Here is a 20,963-nt window from a genome sequence, read left to right as displayed (position 1 = left end):
TTACTTATAAATTGTATTTCCTTTTTTTCATATATTTATAACATTTATATTTTTTATGCATGTAAACGAATTGCATATGTTATCAGTACCAATTATTAATTCGATAACTAATTTTTTAAACTCACAAGATAAAATGTTGAAGTATATATATTATATAAATGGGAATATGTAGTGAGCAAGGCTGGCCTGCTGGAGAGAGGATAGAAAAGAGAGGAGGGGTACAATGTTGCTTGATATTCAAGGCAAGTGATCAGCAGTATACTCGATGGACCACCACCAAACTCTGTCTATTATTTATTTCCAGCCATTTTTTAAATATTATATATTCAGAAAGTAAAAAATAAAAAAAAAAAAAATCGAAATTTTGTTAGTTTTCATTGCTTCCTTTTAATATGGTCAAGAATAAATGATGAAGCCTTCGGATCAATGTTTGTAGAGAACACATTGAAATGATTGCAATTGTTCACGTGTCTTGATTAAAAGGAGCAAAGAATTATTTGGGGACCTTGAAGAAATTAATATACATATATGTATATATATTTAATTAATATATAAAACTATTAATTAAAATGGTTAAAAGTGGTGAACGATATTCTTTAATTGGAATAATTAGTACTAGTCTTGGTTAAAAGGACTGGAGTTGAATGTTGAATGGAGTAGAGCCCACATATGGTAAGGTACTCGTCGTTTGTGGTCTATTTTTCAATAATAAATCAACTTGGCATTCTGTGCATGCCAAACATAAAATTGTGGTGCACCAACCGAAGACATGGAGTGGACAACCATTTCACTTTTTACAAATACATTTAACTTTTACCTTTTTACACACACATCTTATGTTAGGTACAATAATTATCTTAAATTGATAGAAAAATCGAAACGTGGTGTTTAAATTATTGTACAGTTTAAAATATTTGAATTATATCATTACAATTAGCTCTAATTTTTTTTAAAACGACAAGTTTTCGGTCCTACAATTAGTATCAGAACCAAGATCACGTGGTCGATTCTCATTGATTGCAAGAAATGCAATTATTGAGAAATAGATTCTAGATGTAATACTTGTTCTTGCTCGGTAAAGTAATCGAAACGTGGTATTTGATTTGTTGTACGGTTTAAAATATTTGAATTACATTGATATCACCAATTATAACTTTCGATAAAGCGACAAACTTTCAGTCAAATACATTAACATGTAATATTCTCTTTCCATCATATATATTCATCATCTCAATGATCTATATTATAAGTTGAGTTATACTTTTTAAAAATAAAAATTTGATACCTATAAATTTATACAAGGACCATATTCTTACGAAGCTAGCTAATTTACTCAAATGTTGGAGCTCATTGTAGGTGAACCAATAACGATTTCCATTTTCACACTCCCATGTTTATGTAAATTGGAGAATGTGGAATATAACTTCAAAACCAATGTCCAAGATGTATATGTGTTTGGTGGTCAGATTTACGGCAACAAATGTTCTAAAATAAACAATCACGTCGACTAATTTAATAAAATATTAAACATTACAATTTTAATCATACAACTTCTCTCATCTAATAAATTCACTGGATATTGTTTATTTGACATTGATGTTCATCTACTTCTCTTATATTATATAAGTTACAATATATCTACACAGAAATAAAGGAAAATGACAAAAAATCCCATGAAACCGTGGGAAAAGTAAGTTCGCTTTCTTGGCAGGTAGACATGAGTTGCGGTGTGGTTTGTCATTTCACTAATTAATGTGGTTAATTTGGTTATGATTAGGCATGCAATATAACTCATCATTAACCCAAAAAGCCACATGCAAAACATTCTATGCCCCCCGATTTACTTTTTGGGTCCTCACTCGATCGCCATTGCAATTGTCTCATTTATTTGCTAGCTTCATTAATTTACATGATTATGGTCAATTATATTCTATATATATTTGGAATTTTGGAGGACACTATATCCAACCATTTCTTTGTTAAAGGAAAAGAATTGGATTCCACACGACCAATCACACTGTATTTATATCTACACCATAAGAACTCGGTCGGGCTACAAAATTTACGTGAGACATATGTATATACTAAATAATCCAATTAGCAGAGCCGATATACCATGTAAAAAAATATTGCTTTTTATGCCAATATTATTTCTCAATTTAATTATGGGTCGGATCAATCCATCTCACATATATAGAACCATAAGACTGTCTCACAAAAGACCTACTAATTTATTTATACATGTGATCTAATATGCTAAAAAATATGTAATCGCTAAATTTCATATTATTTATTATTAGATCATTTTAAAAAGTAAGGAGTAAAAGCAACATTTCATTGTAATGATCAAAGGTCGGTATATGATTTTTTAGGGTGTGAAATATCCTCCTGAATTGATTGAAAATGTTAGAAGTATAAACTTTACATCGATATTAATGTAACAAGAATTTGATCATAGGAGTCAATTTCATTTCTTTGCTTAAATTGTTTATATATTTTTTAAATGTGATATAATTAGCGATATCTGATCCTATTGAAAAATTATTTATTTATTATACTCTTATATGGATTAGTATTTCATATTTATAAGTGGGTTTGTTACCCCGGTTTGAATACTTTTAATCGATTTCCTTGACAATTTGAAACTTTAACAAATTTTCTTTTTTAAAAAATAAAAAAATTACTTTCTTATTAAACACACAAAATTTACATTATCAAGAAAATAAATGCTGTCGTTTATAAAAATAATTCAACCTTGTTTAAATATTAAATATATAACTTTATTAGAGTTTCAAATTAGTTTTTCTAATATTAGAATCAACTTATTTAAGATATCTAACTTAATGAATAATTTATCTATTCAGTTTCTAAACATACCATAAAATTAACAACGTCGTCTATATATGTATGTATGTATGTATGTATTACGCACATAATAAATGGAGGAGGGGTTCTAAAGAATTGGATGCAAGTACCATTAAGTTGGGTAAGACTTTTTGGTCCAACAATTTAGTTAGGTTCATCTAATTTGAATATTTTGATTAGGGTGAGCAAATATCGAACCAAATCAGAAAATCAAACTAAACCGCTGGTTTCTATTGGTATTCGATCATTTAAATTGATTTTAAAATTAACCAAACCGAGAAATGGTTTTATTCAATGTTTTGATTAAAAAAATCTGAAACAAACCGAATCAAATTGATTTTATAAATATATAACATTTTTAGCTTTATACATAGATCATTTAATTTTTGGTTTATATCATATAATTTTTATTAGTATAAAAATTTGATAACAGATGTCACTTTTATAACTAGTAGTTTTTAATTATTTAAACCAAATTTGGATCAACACAGGATAGATCTCTGTTTGGAAGTGGTGTTGGCTGATGATTGTGAATTTTTATATTTTTTAAAAAAAATCTGAACCACTTTATTTTGACAATTTATATTTTTTAATGATAAAAATATGTTTAAAACTTTATTTGAATGAAAATTAAAATTGATCCTTCAAATCAAATATAACCTAGATTTGTTTTTTTTTTTTTTAATTATTAACAACTTAGTTTGATTTGCAATTTCACAAAAACGATAGTATTGGTTTGATGTAAACTGAACCCAGTTCAGTTTTGTTCGCCCCAACTTCGATGCATTGCTAGAATACTAATCCATCTTTTCAAATTATTTATTCCATCGAATAAAAATCCTTTCAACTCCAACTTAATTTGGAATCCATACATCGAAATAATGATAAAATAAAAAATCATTAATCCAAGCTCAATATTACAGGATACCATCTTTCACCCTACCAGGGCACACATAAAACACACATATCCAATAACTTGCAGGTTTCCGGCATCCATTCATTGATACGGATTCCAGAACCAGTTATAATAGAAATTTCGGTTTTGACCTACCCCACAGTCCAAAAACTAAATATTTCTGGGTCGTGCTTTGACGGAATGATTTGATTTGGAAAGAAGAATTTGAAAACTGAATTTGAAACGACACTCAGAATAAATGAATTTCAGATCTATCACACCATCGCATTTATACAAGTTAAAGATGAAGTGGATCTAAAATTCATCTAACATAAATTTATACAAACCACCAAAAAAAATTGAAATACATAGCTTCAAACCCCACCTTCCAAGCACAATATACCGTCCTTTTCGATAAGATAAGCTTAATGCTTAGGTTACTCAGAACTTAATGCAACTGCAACTGCAAGTATATATATAGAGTAAACACGTACAGCCTAACACAAATCAACCTGCAGTAATGCTCGCTACCTTGTTCCAGCAAATTTAATATTTTTCAGTAGCCATTTTACCACCCTTAGCAGTGGCAGAACAAAAAAGCTCGAAAGCATAACATTTAAAGGGCGATCTACAAAGCATACAATGAAACGAATCAGGTATCAAGGTGTTTCTTCTAAATATCTCAGTAATTATCGTACATGAAATGCGACTCGCATACCCTATTTCCATTAAATATCGATCAAAATCAAAAGAAATTTAAAAATGCCACTCGAGGATTAAAACATTTTAGGGGATGGTCTAATCACCACGGCAGTAGGAATTTCATTTCGAATGGAACCCTACTGGAAACCGCCTCCTAGGTCTAAACACCACGGCAGTGGGAATTTCATTTTGAATGGAACCTACTGGAAACAGCCTCGTAGCTCCCTAGATGCAGAACTGCAAGATGAAGGGGTAAATGAGAAATACAAAATTGTGGAAAATAAATGTCTAGTGGACTTGTGAAATATCAGTAGGGATAAGAAATTCTGCAATAAATAGCAATTACCATCGCCATAAGATGCCATTGTGAGTGGAGATGATAAAAGTTTTTCCGCTGTTTTAGCAATATCTTGAGCCGTAACTTCATCTACAGCCTTCAAGAAATGCTCCACAGGTTTCCTGAGATTCCAAAGCAAGCAAACACAACACAGTACAATTAATTAGGTCCAACTTAATAATCTCTGCTTAATATACATACACAGCATAAACAAAAATATCATACAATAAAATTTATCGATTATGTTGAACATGCATGGTAATCTACTCAACATCGCGATGACCACAGTTATATTTTAACCTGTCCCCTTTGAATAGTCCTCTTGTGCACCTAAAGTACCAATACAGAACAAGATGCTAATGTACAAATGTCCAAGATAGTGTAGCCATTAGCTTTAATTACAGGGCATTTATACACAAAAATATTGCCAAAAGCCCCATGCCAGAAAAAAGACTGAGAGTAAATAAAATATGGTGGATTGAGAGGAACTAAAGTTGGCCAAAGACTATTTATCCCGTGATCATGGACTGTAAATTGAACCAAAAAAATCTTATTTAGAGTGGGCTATATCTTTCTTCAGTGATCCATCTGCCTTTAGTTTTCATTGAGTAGCATATCTTGTTGGATCCAATTCCATAAGATAAATAGAACAATCCAGTTTAATGCTCCTTCAAAATCAAATAAAAGCACATAATAAATATACCCAGACAATTTTCAGGTGTTTGTGATATATAATTGAATCGTTGAAATGACTATCATCTGCTCATTGTAGATCAGTAGTCAACAATCTATGCCATGCACTGAAAGATTAAAAATAGCAGTTTTGTTAATTCAGGTTGAAAGGGACTACTTTGATGAAGTGGATATCATTCAATACAACCTAAGCAGAAAAGAGAACATAAATTTTGGGACATCCCTTGTACTATCAGTCAGAAATCAGCAGAGCCATAACTTGACATACCTCTCTCCATATGTCAAAATTTGTTTGCCTATGTCTTCTGATGCAATCATCTGCACAAAAATTGAAATAGCAACTTAAATATTCAAAGACAACAAGAAACAAAAAGCATGCACTCTCAAATTAATGACCTTTGAATTTCTACAGTACATTTTAAAAAGAGTTTTCTTTAAAGGAGCAGTTGCATACTCTGGATTCTAGGTTCATCAAAATGGCAGATTTCGTCGATTGTTTAGCCCGGCCAAGTTGCACACCATTAACTGAAAAACAAACAAGTTGGCAGGAGCAAAGCTCATTAAAAGAGTATTCACATCAACAAACAGGATGCACATATATTTATTAACAGGCAATCCTCAATAGTGATAATATAATGTACAATACTGATGGGGCAAGTTTAGCTAGCATCAGAAAGTCTTTACTCAGAAGAAAAAAGTTTGTGACAAATCTCAGATAAAGGAATTAGGAAGCATGTTAAGATAACCTTTCAGGATCAGCAGCAAGCAGAATCAGAAATGCTAAAACAAAAATTAAAATATGATATTGAAAACTCTCGTGTCGGACCTTCTCCAGGAGTTGCAACCGCAATTAGTTCTTTAACAGCTATGTCAATGGCATTTGTCGCAAAATCAGATCCCTGAATTCAAACGAATGGCCTCATCAATTTCAGTTAAGAACATAAGGACAATACCCACAAAGTGAGCAATGAAACAGATTGTTCCCAGTGTTATCAGGCCGCATGCCACAAATTTTCTATTTTGTAAAGTCCTCAAGCAAGATCAGTTTTCTGCGACCTTAGTTGTGAAATATATCACCAAAAAGAGCAATTTCTACACATTTTCTTTTTTTAATATTAACCCATCAATCATCATAAATGCAGACGAAGTGAAGCACTTGAATAAACTGAATCTGCAATCTACTTATAAGTACTGAAAACAGACATTATAGTTTGAAGACATTTAAATACATCATCATCAAAGCTAAGTTCATAAAATATGGATAAAGACCGTCATTTTCAAACTCCATATGATAACTTTTTTACCTCTTTTCATATTCATCCACAATCTACTTTCAGAGGACTAAAAATGGACATCAGAGCTAAACCTATTAAACTCATCTTCACATCCTCAATGTTTAGTTTGCTACCTTAGGATCTTGAGCATCATTAAATATGAACACAAAGCACAAACCTTTTTCCTAAAATTCTTAATTTATTCATCAATATTATCTCACAAAGTACAGTTCTTCAATAGAATTTTAAATTTAAAGCATCGCCATTGGAAATTGAAAGGAAAGACAGACAAAACGATAACAGGTCATGGTTGAGATAAATAAAATAGAAGCCATAAAACAATAAACAACTCAGATGTGTCTCAATGCAAAATGCATGGCTATGCCGGTTGAGATATCACAGCATTAAACACCAAAACAAATCCATACACAATCTCTTCAAAGCTAGAAATACTAGAACATACCGTGGAGCATTGAATTCCAAATAATCCAGTATGGTTGAAAATGCTATTGAATGCAGAAAAGGATTGAATCTGAGGATTCTCATTCAGGACACGAAGGTCTGTTTAACAATCAAAAGAGAAGTGAGTGACAAGCTGAACCGATAACAACTCATTGAAAGAAGAAAAGAAAATAAAAATGACATCGACTGACAACAGATCGAAAAATGTGTTGATTGTTTGAGAGCATTGGCAGTGTTTAAAAAAATACAACTTCCAAAATCAAATGCTTGTTTTGATCTATTAATTATGTTTAACAAAATCGATTACTGCCATACATAATCTTGAGTACATCCCCTTTCCAGGACCACCAGCAGAGAAAGACCCACCTCCTCCCATGAGCATCTACAAGACAAATACAATCAGTCTTCTTGCAAGATGGCATTCAAATAGAGAACAACACCAGGAGGTCGGGGAAAAACACTGTGCAGTCTTATAGTAATTAAAAAATAAAATAATGAAAAATTGAACAGGCAAACCTGAAGAACTGTCAATGCTATAGCATCCTTTTCTTTGATCCAGCCACCAGGAAGTTCCAAGGCGAGAGCAAAGTGAGTTATCTAATCAATTTTGTTGGTGAATACAAGGGTTAGAAAAAGGTTATTGCTAGAGTTAACGAGCATGCCAGAGTTAACGAACATTTAGAGAACTGGTGTAAATTGTGGTACACTGATACATACCCCTGATTCTCCTTGTTGACGAAAATCACCGCCAGTATAAATAGGCTTAGGTTCTGAAGGTCGAGAAACAACTGGTAGATCTGATAGCAGAGGCTCAGCATATTCTAACAGTTTATCATGCTCAACACCAGAAGCTGCAAGGACCATCCTACAAGCCGTGTAGTTTTCCTAACAGAATCAAAAGCATTTTTAGTCACAGAACAAAGAATTTGAAAGTGAACCTAAAGAACCTAACCAAAACAAGAAACTGGTAAAATTAAAAAACCATGACTTGGGACTTACTGAAACAAACTCCTCCAAAACAGAACTGTTCAATCTGCTAGCTGCAGATTCTGAAGCCATAAGAGTGTTTCCATAGGGACCAGAGTATCCAGTTGAATGAATGGCCTCCAAGAGCAAGTGCTGAGGGTTTTCAGCACTCGCTGATATCAGAATTCACCTTATGGAGTTGTTCACCAACTTCCCAATCCAAAAAAGCCGGGTTTCTGACACAGTCAATAAGGAGCTCCACCATTTGAGGAGCGTAGGTCTTCAATGCATCATAGGTGTAGCTCGTATGCTCCCGAGAGGCAGATGCAGTTACATTACCACCAATTGCCTCAACGTCTCGCACAACACGTAGGTGGCTCCGGTTAGTGGTACTTTTGAAAGCCATTCGTTCCAATAAATGTGTAACCCCATAAGAAGCTGGAGTTTAGTAGATTGAGCCACAATCAACATACAACCCAATTGAAGCAGCAGGGTTCTGAAAAACAAGTTTAACCAATTATGCATCATTTACAGAGAACAAAAAAATTCCAAATTCCCCAAAGTGAGAAAGAGGTGAAAAGTATGATATCTCATACCGCTGATACTTCAGAAGCAATCTTGAGACCATTTGGAAGAGTGGTTATTTTAGTCTTTCCAGGCTCAACATAATCAGGTAATGATGTGGGAAGAACTACATTCTCAAGTGGGAAGTCTAGAGGGGGAAGGGACGAGGACTTCTCACCAGTTAACCAACCAAAGAAACCTCCTGATGATGACTTGGCAGCAACAACACCTGTACTCGCATATCTAGTCAATCCCCCACGGCCTGTCTGAGTCTTTCAGGGCAGAAAAGAAAAGCACAATCCCTTAAGCAAACACTTTCTATGAAGCATAATTGAGATGCAAGTGAACCAAAATAATTAATTTCTAAGTGAAACTATATTGATCATTAACATTCAAAAACTCAATACAAGTAGAGATACAAAAATACAAGATACTATCCCACACTGGCTTCATGGTCCAAGGTACAGTGTCTTCCAAAAATTACAAATTTCAAAGTAACCTGGTAACAACTATATAAAAACCAATGTTTATCATAAATGTCAATCTTGACGAGATAGAATGAAACATGAGCAGCTACTCGTGCTCCAACACACTCCACGAGAAGGTTACAGATTCTTAGCCATAAATTTCAAACAATAACTCAGCTTATTGGAAAAGCAGCAGTTTTTATCAGAGAGACAAACGCCAGCCTCCGACAAATGCTCCCCTCGGATATGTATCATTTAGCTGATAGATTCTCATTTCTAAGAAAATGAACTTAAGATGGTAAATATCCTATCGTATTATACATTTTACATCGACGTAAACGAATCAACATAAGAAAATCATACAGCCACAAACCAAATAAAACACCTAACCATGTCTGGGCATCCACCAGATCTCAATCATGGAATCATACATCTACAAACAAAAATACACACGCACATTGCTGGATAAGCGGCGCTAGGGTTAAGATGGGGCTAGCTACTCATGCAAACCTTGAAATCTCGAAGCCGATATGCCGCCGCTCTATACATACTGAATATCCGATTATCGATAATTGGAATCGAGAAGAAAATGAGTGATTTTGACTGAGTGCGCGCGTGAGAGCTGGTCTGGAAAGCAGCTACTGCGGAAGGAGAAGAATTGAATAAAAACGGACAAATAGGGCCGGTTTATTTTTTTGGGCTTGTACGGCCCGTTATTTTCTGGCTATTAAGCAAGTCTTTAATCACTTCTTTAATAATTTCTATAATCACTTATTTTTTGGGTTGCAAATACCTAAATTCGATTATAAAAATACATTAGTTCCAATGTAGTATGACCTTAATCATATATATCAAGTAAGTCCAGTAAAAATATCAAAGAACCTCATAATCATATTTTTCCATGCACAGAAAAAAAAGTGTATATGGTTAAAATTGTTGGAAGAGCAAGCCGATCAGGGATGTCGGATGTTTGTAGGCAAACACCTGGAAATCAACGTTGGCTAAAAGTTATAAAAAAATTAACGTTGTAGGCAAACATCTGGAGATCAACCGTAGAATCGTCAAATTAGCTTAACGTAAAAGAGGTGATCGAAAGTTCACCAAAGCTCCGTGTAGGCTATCAGAGACGTTGGATGTTCGTCCGAGCTCCTGCAGCAGTGGTTTAGTGTTGGTTGATTGGGTCACTTATGACTGATAATTTATAACTATAATAGAGATAAATTGGTGGGTTTATATGACTTTTTTGTTATGTTTCTCCTCCTATTTAAAAGCTAGTTGTTTTACTTCGATAATTACCACTTTACCCATTCTCAATTTTAACAATTTAATCATCATTTTAACCCTAACAGTTACAAAAGTTAATTTTACCCCTTTCTCAACGTTAACAATTTACCTGTTTGGCAATCATATATACTAGTTATCATATTGTCTCTATTATAGAATAGTATCCCAATTTTAATATTAAAATTGAACTAATTCAAACATAACTTTTTAAAAATAAATCATGGTTCTGGGGTGCTATTATTAATCAACTATCATTACATGATAATGTTTCAGTTATTGCAGTGTAAACGAGTATATCAGTGTATGTTTTTTTATAAAATCTACGAATAACTTATGACAGACCGTCAAATAATGTGGATATTTGCCGATAAATCCAAAACTTTTCAAGTTTTTTTTTTTAAAAAAAAAATCTCTACATTTGTATTCAAACATATCAAAACCCTTATTTTCTGTAGATCTCACATGGCTGAAAAAAAATGACTCCGATTGAATCTAGGCTGACCATAATATTCTCATGGTAGCAAGAACTCAAACTATATATCAATTAAGTAGGAACATTTCCACGCTTTGTCTTTGTAAGTTCTTGCAATAATTAAACTGACTCAATATAGAACTATTCTGGTCTTAATATTTTTATTTTTAATTCTGAATACGTACCGTCCAATTTTAAAATAGATTTTAAGTTTCAACGTGGAACAAGGCTAAAAAGGGGACCGCTCGTGCAAGAGCCACGCAACTTGGCGGGCCTGTGCCTAATATGCGTGCCAATTGCAGACATTATTAGTCAATTATTGTATCTTTATTAGCCAATTGATTGAATATTTGTCAACTTTGCCGGGTGGTGAGGTCAAATTTTTGTCTGCTTTTAAATTAATAAATACCATCTTGACATCATTCATTTATTCAATGTCTCGAGTGAGTGAGGTTGCCTAAAAGTCTACGGAAAATGGAATGCAATTTAGAACTTTTTCGATAAAAAGTTGTGAATGAAGAGAATTAGATCAAAAATCCGTGAAGAAATTTAACCTATTTTCTTTTTTTTTCCTTACATTTTTTATAGTGATAAACCTAATAATTGAATAATAAACATTTTTTAAAATGTTTATGTTTTGATTTATTATTTCCTTATTATATATTACGTATTATCTCAATTCACGAATGGATTAAAGTTGAACGTTTAATCGAACGATTCGGAATATTCCATGGGAATGTGCTACATTCGTCCCCTTTGACTCAGAGCCAATAAAAGTGGTGATACACTTGAATTTCACTATGCACACGTTTTTCTTTATTAGCCATTCGAACATAGTCTCATGTTTCAAATGTATAAATAAAAATATTCAAACATTATTATTTTTATTATTATTCCGAACACAATAATTTAAATTATGCGGTCTAAGTCTACTTATAAAAAATTCAATTTGTATTCTCATATCATCAAATTTATCCCAAGAGAACTTTAATACACGGGATTACTTTTTTAAAAGAAATGGAATTTTTTATATATGCCAAGTTTTATTTTATATTGTAATTTTTTAAGAATCATATAATTGTATAAATTATTGCAGCTTAATTATGAAATAAATTATGTTACAATAATTGATTTATTAGTTCATAATGCAAATCCCAAGAGAAAAGTCCAAATTTTGTCCCTATTGTCATCGTAAGGATTGACATCACAAATTTCATGTTAAAACGTGATGGTTTGCGTTACTGATCATGTGCACATTTTATCGTCACATGCTCTTAATCAATATTACCCTCTTTTTAACGAATCAATTTGCTTTAGGCTAGAATATGGTATTAAAATTTGATTCAATTAAAACCAAGATGATTTGACTGAATAAATAAGTTATTAATTAATCACTTATACTAATAAAAATATTCCCAACTATCAGGAAGCAATAGTTTTCCCAATCCATTTCAAAAAAAAAAAAAAAAAAAAATAGTTTTCCCAATAAAAAGTTGATTTGATATGTGATTTTTATGCTGTGATTTGTTGTTTAAGATATATCATAAGTCATAATTTTTAATATAACGATGATGACAAACACTGTTTCGTCCTACACGAGTTCTTGAAAAAAATCTTAATTCACAATACCTTCAAAATCAACCGTCTATTTTACGAATTTGTGTGAATATGAGAGACGAATCAAGAGGCTTTTGACATAACTTTCTATATTTTAATATGAATTAATATTATTTTGAAATTTTATGTCCTTAATCTCAAGATTCTGATGGTACCTTAAACTTTTCCTTCTCATCATCCACTCTATATTATCTGGATGAATATATTTTTTATTACAACTTTAGCATATAAACAACATTATACGTCACATATCATGCTTGCTTACATTCATACTTTAACCTCAAAATCATATTATTTTAGCTAACCAAAGGTCATTTGGTAACCATGCCTAATTAAAAATTTATTATAAAATAATAAGAATAATTACATCAACCTTTCTTAAAGTCATAGTTATAAAAAAATAACTGCATTTAAATATTAAAAAAATAAATAAATTCAATAACTTCAAAAATTACACACACTCCTTCAAAGTTGTATTTATCTTTTATTTCCATCCTTATTGTTGTATTTATCTTACATTTTTATAAGAATACATATATAAAAAATGATATCTATTGTATATATATATAAGCAAAGTTTTTGCCAAAAATAGTAATTTCCCGCCAAAATGTCATTTCTAAAAAAGGAAATATTTATCATCAATATTGAATATGTGCACTGCAATAAGTGATCACTTCAATTATTGTTTGCATTGATTATATCAATTCATTTAATTCAATTTCGAATTTAATTAATTTTTATATTAATTCAAATGTAATTTATGTATTATATGTTTTTTTTATTTTTTTACTCAAATTAAAACTAAACTATATTGAAAAAGTAAACTATATTTAAAAAATTTGCATTAATTATATCAATCAGTTTAAGTAAAAACTGTATAAATAAATTTAAAATAAAAATGATTGCAATTTTTAGTATCACTCATGAGGTAAATCATCTAAAAATAAAATTTGCTATTTTAAGTAATATACTACCCAAATTACTTACTAAAAAAGAAATACAATATTTAATTAGTTTATTTAAATTTTCTAAAAATAAAATTGGTTGAGTGTTAAAAATTAACATTACAACAAAGTTTTCCAATGGACATTAATTTACTATTTAATATTCATATATTTTTTTATCCCAAATACATATTATTTCAACATTACCTAAATTTGAAATAATTATTGCATTGTAATTTTCTTCCAAAATCATATGTATATTGTATATCTTGAATTGTCTTCTTAAAAATTCAAATAAGATAGCACAAGAAAATTAAAAGAGATAGATTCAAAGGAGTTTCAAATGGACATTAAATTACTCTCAATAAGCATGTATATTACCCTCAATAATCAGAAATGTTTGACACCCAATGCATGCAATTCGGGATTTTCATAATTTGAAAGAGTTCATGTATGGTGTAATTCTATCAAAAGCATCCAATGTATACTTTTTGTCCCTTGGGATGTCTTATTTGAATTTTAAATTATAAATAATGCAATATTGCATATTATATTAGAAACCAATTTTATTAAAATATGTCTTATTAAATTTATCTATTCCGAAATTAAATTCTGAAATAACTCTTCTTTTCAGCACCATATATGAGTTATAATCCTTTCAAGATGTAATGTTCGTTTAAATTTAGATTTGTTCGTTGTTATGAAATACCTACATATGGAAACAACGAAAACAACGAGACATTAAGTTTGAAATCTATCTTTCATGATCAAAAATAAAAAATATTATTCTTCTATTTATACAAAATTTTAATTATTACTTGTTACTAATGTGATAAATTTCTTCTATATTACAAAGTTCACGGATACATGATAGTATAATGTCTCATAATGAAAATGATAAACCAATTCTAAAAAAAACAAGCATCTTATTAGAAGACACCTTATAAAATTTGTTGACATTGTTTTAGAATACACATAGTAAATGTTAATAATAACTTTTCTGATTTATACATAATCTACTTATAATCACATGTTTCATTTTTCTTTCGGAATAATAGGCTATTGTGTATATTACGAAGAGATTTTGTAAATTAAATCACAACCCATTTGAATAAAGATATTGATGAAAAAATTATTGTTATCATTCAAATGTGTCAAACATGTGTCATGCCACAAAATTGTTTGTGAATGTGGATTTAGACGAAATTACTGAATTTTTAAAAAAGTATTTCTCATTAATTTTATTTAATGTGATTTAAAAATATTTTCTTATAACATGTTAAAAAATAATAATATATAATTTATCGAAAAGTAAAGAATTAAATATGTATTGAGGTTGATGGCCGACATCAATACACTAAACACGATAAGCATCATGTTATTGCCTTAGGCTAACACAATCTAAAATTTTGATATATGATAGTAATTATTAGCCAAAAAAATTAATCGACATGTGTGTATTTAAGAAACTTTTTAAAATTAGCAAAAAATATTTTTTATTCTTATTTTTTATAATTGTATTATTTTTTAAAATTTAAATATTTATTCATTTTTCACTCATTTTTAATAATATCATCCCGTGCATCGCACGGGTTAAATACTAGTATATATAAAAGCAGAGTTTTTGCCAAAAATAGTAATTTCCCGCCAAAATATCATTTCTAAAAAAGGAAGATATATCATGAATATTAAAATATGTGTACTGCAATAAATGACAATTTCACTTATTGTTTGCATTGATTATATCAATTTATTTAGTTAAAATTTGAATTTAATTCATTTTTATATTAATTCAAATATAATTTATGTATTATATGTATTTTATTTTTTTATTCAAAATGAAATTAAACTATATTAAAAACATAAACTACATTAAAACTTTTGCATTGATTATATCAATCAATTTAATTTGTGAAATGATTTGAAAAAAATATTTCTCATTATTTTTATTAAATTTGATTTAAAAATATTTATTTATCACATGTTAAAAAATAATAATCTATATATATATATATATAGTTTTTGCCAAAAATAGTAATTTCCCGCCAAAATGTCATTTCTAAAAAAGAAAGATATATCATGAATATTGAAATATGTATACTGCAATAAATGATAATTTTATTTATTGTTTGCATTGATTATATCAATTCATTTAGTTCAAATTTAAATTTAATTCATTTTTATATTAATTCAAATATAATTTATGTATTATATGTCTTTTATTATTTTTTATTCAAAATGAAACTAAACTTTATTAAAAACATAAACTACATTAAAACTTTTGCATTGATTATATTAATTAATTTAATTTGTGATATGATTTGGAAAAAGTATTTCTCATTTGTTTTATTAAATTCGATTTAAAAATATTTATTTATCACATGTTAAAAAATAATAATATATATAGTTTCTCAGAAATTAAAAAATTAAATATATATTTAAGTTGGTGGTCGACATTAATATTTTAAACACGATAAGAACCATGTCATTGCCTTAGAGTAATACAATTAATCGACATATATTTATATTTAAGAAATTTTTTCAAATTAGCGAAAAAATAGTTTCTTGTTTTTATTTTTTATAATTATATTATTTTTTTACAATTTAAATATTTATTATTTTTGTATAATTAATTTCTAATAATATCATCTCATGTATCGCACGGGTTAAATACTAATATTTAAATATAAACGAGTTTTTTATTATTATAACACACTTCAAGTCAATGCAATTAACTTTAAAATAATACTATAATTCCACCTATCAAGGTAGCATCATCGGAAAAAAATGCATAAATAACAACTAGTCACGATGGAATCAAGACCCAGAATCGAATCTTCAACATTTCCAGGACACCACCCCTCTGTTTTCTTCGGAAGACCGTTTACCCTTTTCCCTAATTTTCCCTACGAAAGCTGTTATTTTGTGCTAAATCAAAACCATGATCTGGAGATCCTGTAGAAAACTGCGAAAATCACCTTTGGTTCAAGCCTCCTAAGCTTCCACCACTTCCCTTTTCCGTTTCCATCTCCAAATTTCCGTGACTCCTCACCATAAATCTTTAGCCACCTGTTTTTGCCGTTCAAAGTTTTAAATTCTTGGGGGAAAAAACCCTTTTAAATACAGATAGTATTCTTGGTTTTACAAGAGAAAAGAGGAGCATTTTTTTTTTTGTCTAAAATTCAAAGTTCTAAGGCTACCAAAAGGGGTAACTTTGGCGGAAGATCATACATAAACAAAATATTTTCCGGCATCCAAAGCCATCGTGTTAGTTGAGCTGCCGCGGAGCTGAGGTGAGCAGCGATATTGAACAGTAAAAGTAAAGGTTGAAGAATCCAAGAAACGGGTTTCCGACGTTGGCGACCATGGGATTGGAGTGTAATTCGATGCCTAAAATCGTGACTGGGGAGTATGGTTACATTTTGGAGGACGTGCCACACTTGACTGATTATATTCCTAACCTTCCTGTACGTATAATTTTAGTACATGTCTTTAAAAATTGCATATTATGTGTGGTAAATATACACGATTGAGCTTTTTAATTATCTTCCCCTCCAGTGAGTTTTTTCCCCTTTTGCTGGTGATTGTTTGTTCAATATCGGAAAAATGAGTATGTCACTTAAAACAAAGAAATTGATGTTTCTTTGGTAGACACGTCACTTGTGTAAATTATCGTAACTATATATAGACTATGTATTTCCTGGTAATTTCTGTAGTAAATTAAAAAATGATCTTTTTTATATATAGTTCCATATCGATCGAAACATGAATGGTTTTCTGACGTGTTCTGCTCTGTTTCGGTATCTTTCCCCTAGCCCTGTTCTTGATGTTTCCCATTTTTCATTTCGTAACCGCGTACACGGATTGCTTGTACTTATGATTGATATGTACTTGATTGTACTCATTCATTTACATTGGAATCATTAAGATTTGATCCGGTGGTGGAGTTAGGAATTTGATACAGTGTGTGTGGTGGTGGGGAGGGATCTTATTTTTGTATATGTATCACAAAAGGGAAAGGGGCCATCACCCCGCCAACTAATGGTGTGTCCTCCACGGATTTGATCTCTTCGTATGAGATTACTCGCATGTGCTCTATCATAGTGATTTTTTTCACCTTCTGTATTTATGGTTTATTTGTTTTGGGCAGGTTCATTCGAATCCTTTGCAAGATAATCCTGCATATTCAGCTGTCAGGTAAGTTCATTTGTCTCGTTTCCGTTTCTTTTATGTTCATTTCTTTATAGTCTTACATATATTTTTCCACAGGAGTCGGATTGCATCATTTGGTGAAGGCTGATTATTCTTACTTTTTTTAACAGGCAATATTTTATCCATATTGATGATTCCGTACCACAAAAGGTCAGTCATTATTGAGAAATGACCTTCGAGTGAATAAATATCTTTTATAATGGTACTAAACACTTACGTGGCTTTTTATTGATGAATGGTGTACAACATCCTTGTTTATACTGTAGGTTGTTGTTCACAAGGATACTCCGAGAGGAGTTCATTTTAGACGAGCCGGTCCTCGCGAAAAAGTAAAGTGTATATATTGCTTATAAAATGTCTATTACATGTTCATGCGTTCACATATAGATAAAAGTTTTAATTTTTCAGGTTTATTTCGAGTCTGAAGATGTTCATGCTTGTATTGTCACGTGTGGAGGTTTATGCCCTGGTCTAAACACAGTTATTCGGGAAATAGTATGTGGTTTACATCATATGTATGGGGTAAATCGAGTTATAGGAATAAATGTAAGTAGATTCCTTATTACATCTGTACAGTTAAAAGGTATAGCTTTATTTATATTTATTACTGGAGCTTTGAATCTGCAGGGAGGATACCGAGGTTTTTACTCGAAAAACACCATCTCTCTAACGCCCAACTCTGTCAACGACATTCATAAACGTGGGGGAACTATCTTGGGTACGTCTCGTGGCGGTCATGACACCAAAAAGATCGTTGATAGCATTGAGGACCGCGGAATCAACCAGGTACATGAAAATATAGTTGTCATCAAAATGTGTTGAATACTATCTACGTTTATTCTAATATTGCATTTTTGCTGCTTTCAGGTCTACATAATAGGAGGTGATGGAACACAGAAAGGCGCTGCAGTAATTTTCGAGGTATTTTTCCGATATCATTTTCCTACATTGAAGCCATTTGAACAATGTCGAGAATCTGAGTTTGAATTGTTTTTCGCTGTCCTAAAGGAAATCAAAAGACGTGGTTTAAAAGTTGCAGTGGCGGGTATTCCCAAAACCATAGATAACGACATTCCGGTATTTACGCTGTTGATATTGCTCTCAAGTGTGCCTTTGAAACTATCCAGTCTATGTTACCTAGCTTATCCCCTGTTACCTACTACTCTAGGTGATAGACAAATCATTCGGTTTTGATTCTGCTGTCGAGGAAGCCGAGCGTGCTATTAATGCTGCACATGTTGAAGCTACAAGTATTGAGAATGGCATCGGTTTTGTGAAGTTAATGGGAAGATATTGTGGTACATTTTATACTATATTCTATATTGTTCTAGTACACTCATCATTTTACTGTAGTACATTACATATTTTTGTTGAAAGGAACACGTGATTATCTTATTTGTGCGTCGAATTTTCTATTTGTCATTTGACACTACATGCTATGTGCTGTATCTCAGGATTTATCGCTATGTATGCAACCCTTGCGAGTCGAGATGTGGATTGCTGCCTTATTCCGGAATCACCCTTTTTTCTTGAAGGCGCTGGTGGACTTTTCGAATACATAGAGAAACGGCTGAAAGAACAAGGGCATATGGTGATTGTCATGGCCGAAGGGGCTGGACAGGAGCTACTCTCTGAGGAATTTCGAACTGCGAATCAACATGATGCTTCTGGTAATAAGCTCCTGGATGACGTTGGACTATGGATATCTCGACGGATTAAGGTTCTACTGCCTTTTCTAATTTCTAAATATTCCGTATTTTCTTCCTTTTGTGCAGGAAGTTTGTAAATCATGCTCTTGTTTTTGTTTTCAGGATCATTTTTCGAAGAAAAGAAAGATGGCAATTAATCTAAAATATATAGGTACAAAGCCTCCGATTTTGTGATCAGTTCAATGAAACCTAGGATATCTTTTCTTACAGATTTTGCACTTGTTCGTCCAACAGATCCCACATACATGATTCGGGCTATTCCTAGTAATGCATCCGACAACGTGTACTGCACGCTTCTTGCTCAAAGTGCTGTTCATGGAGCCATGGCCGGATTTACTGGTTTCACAGTAGGGCTTGTAAATGGAAGACAAACTTATATACCCTTCTATGTAAGCTACTCAGATGATCGTAAAGTATTCTAATCCTTTTTAGCTTTACCACAATTAATGTATTTAGAGGTTCGATGTGTCTTGTTTTACTTCGCATGATTTTGCATTTAGTGTCTCAAAATGTGTCAATCCGACTGAAAGAGAGCTGGGGAGATCAGATGGATTTTGGGGGATAAACTCGACTTTGAGAAAAATGACGAATAAAATTCAATATTTTTCGCTAGTTCACGTCCACTTTGCCTTCAGCTGGAACCACCTTCGTCTATCTCTGGTTTCTCCCAAGAATCTTGGCTTTTTTATTAGTAATTTGCTCACACGTAACGTAACTTTGATCCAACTCCAACTATTTCCCATTTCTGAATTTTTTGAGAATCGCCACTCACTTCAGTTCATCCTCTCTTCTTTTGTTTACTTTTCTTGCACTTGTGTGTATGTCAATCCTTGAGTTCTCATGCTGATAAAGAAACCGATCCGAATGATTTGCAGAGAATTAATGAGTTGCGGAACAAGGTCATAATCACTGATCGAATGTGGGCGAGGCTGCTGTCTTCCACGAATCAGCCAAGTTTCTTGTCTCGAAAACAGGCCACTGAAGTTGACAAGAAGGAACACCCGGATACGCAATTATTAGACGACAGTTTCGCGGATGGCGAAGAAGTCACTAAAGATATCAAATGCTAGATGTCGATGCGAGTTAGCGAACTTGCTCCAAAGTTTCTAGTAGTAAGGCTGATAGAAGCTATCTATATATGTGTGTATAGAGCACACTGGTTTGTTGCAGAATTTGCCTTGGTTTTGTAATTCAATGAACTGCTTAAATAAATGCTAAAAGATCCAAATATTATGTAATTTGAGCATATATGTGAGAGTTAATTGGAATAAAATATGTTTCATATACTATTAGACACGGTTTGATTAATGAAACTGGATGATGTAATGATATTATAAAGTAAATAGATATAATAAGTTTAGGTGGTGTAATTATTTATCTTATCAGGTTTGGTGTGTGAGTTGATTATCTTATCGACAACACCAAACAATATCGTATATTTACCATGAATTCGATCAATCCTGATACCGATTGTCAAACAATTTGTATAGTTTAGCAACC

At 31.5% G+C, this 20,963-nt stretch overlaps 1 protein-coding gene and 1 pseudogene across 2 annotated transcripts; one reads left to right on the top strand and one right to left on the bottom strand.

The window, feature by feature from the left end:
• Window positions 1-4,258: 4,258 nt before the first annotated feature.
• On the bottom strand, window positions 4,259-9,914 carry LOC142546105 (mitochondrial-processing peptidase subunit alpha-like; annotated as a pseudogene).
• Window positions 9,915-16,366: 6,452 nt separating this feature from the next.
• Window positions 16,367-20,711, top strand: LOC142546104 (ATP-dependent 6-phosphofructokinase 7-like). 2 transcript variants are annotated; one of them, XM_075653615.1, is made up of 13 exons: window positions 16,367-17,009; window positions 17,693-17,739; window positions 17,865-17,904; window positions 18,021-18,083; window positions 18,163-18,300; window positions 18,382-18,540; window positions 18,622-18,675; window positions 18,763-18,831; window positions 18,923-19,052; window positions 19,209-19,474; window positions 19,566-19,614; window positions 19,698-19,852; window positions 20,339-20,711. In XM_075653615.1, the coding sequence occupies exons 1-13, from the start codon at window positions 16,908-16,910 to the stop codon at window positions 20,531-20,533; spliced, it is 1,467 nt and encodes a 488-aa protein (XP_075509730.1). In that variant the 5' UTR covers window positions 16,367-16,907; the 3' UTR covers window positions 20,534-20,711. The 2 variants fall into 2 exon arrangements, with proteins under 2 accessions (XP_075509730.1, XP_075509731.1); XM_075653616.1 differs by lacking the exon at window positions 16,367-17,009 and adding an exon at window positions 17,487-17,586.
• Window positions 20,712-20,963: the final 252 nt, after the last annotated feature.

Source organism: Primulina tabacum, chromosome 5 (genome assembly GCF_025594145.1).
Source record: "Primulina tabacum isolate GXHZ01 chromosome 5, ASM2559414v2, whole genome shotgun sequence".
Lineage (NCBI taxonomy): Eukaryota > Viridiplantae > Streptophyta > Magnoliopsida > Lamiales > Gesneriaceae > Primulina > Primulina tabacum.
The sequence above is the reverse complement of the archived record's forward strand: the minus strand, read 5'-3'. Positions and strand labels throughout refer to the sequence as shown.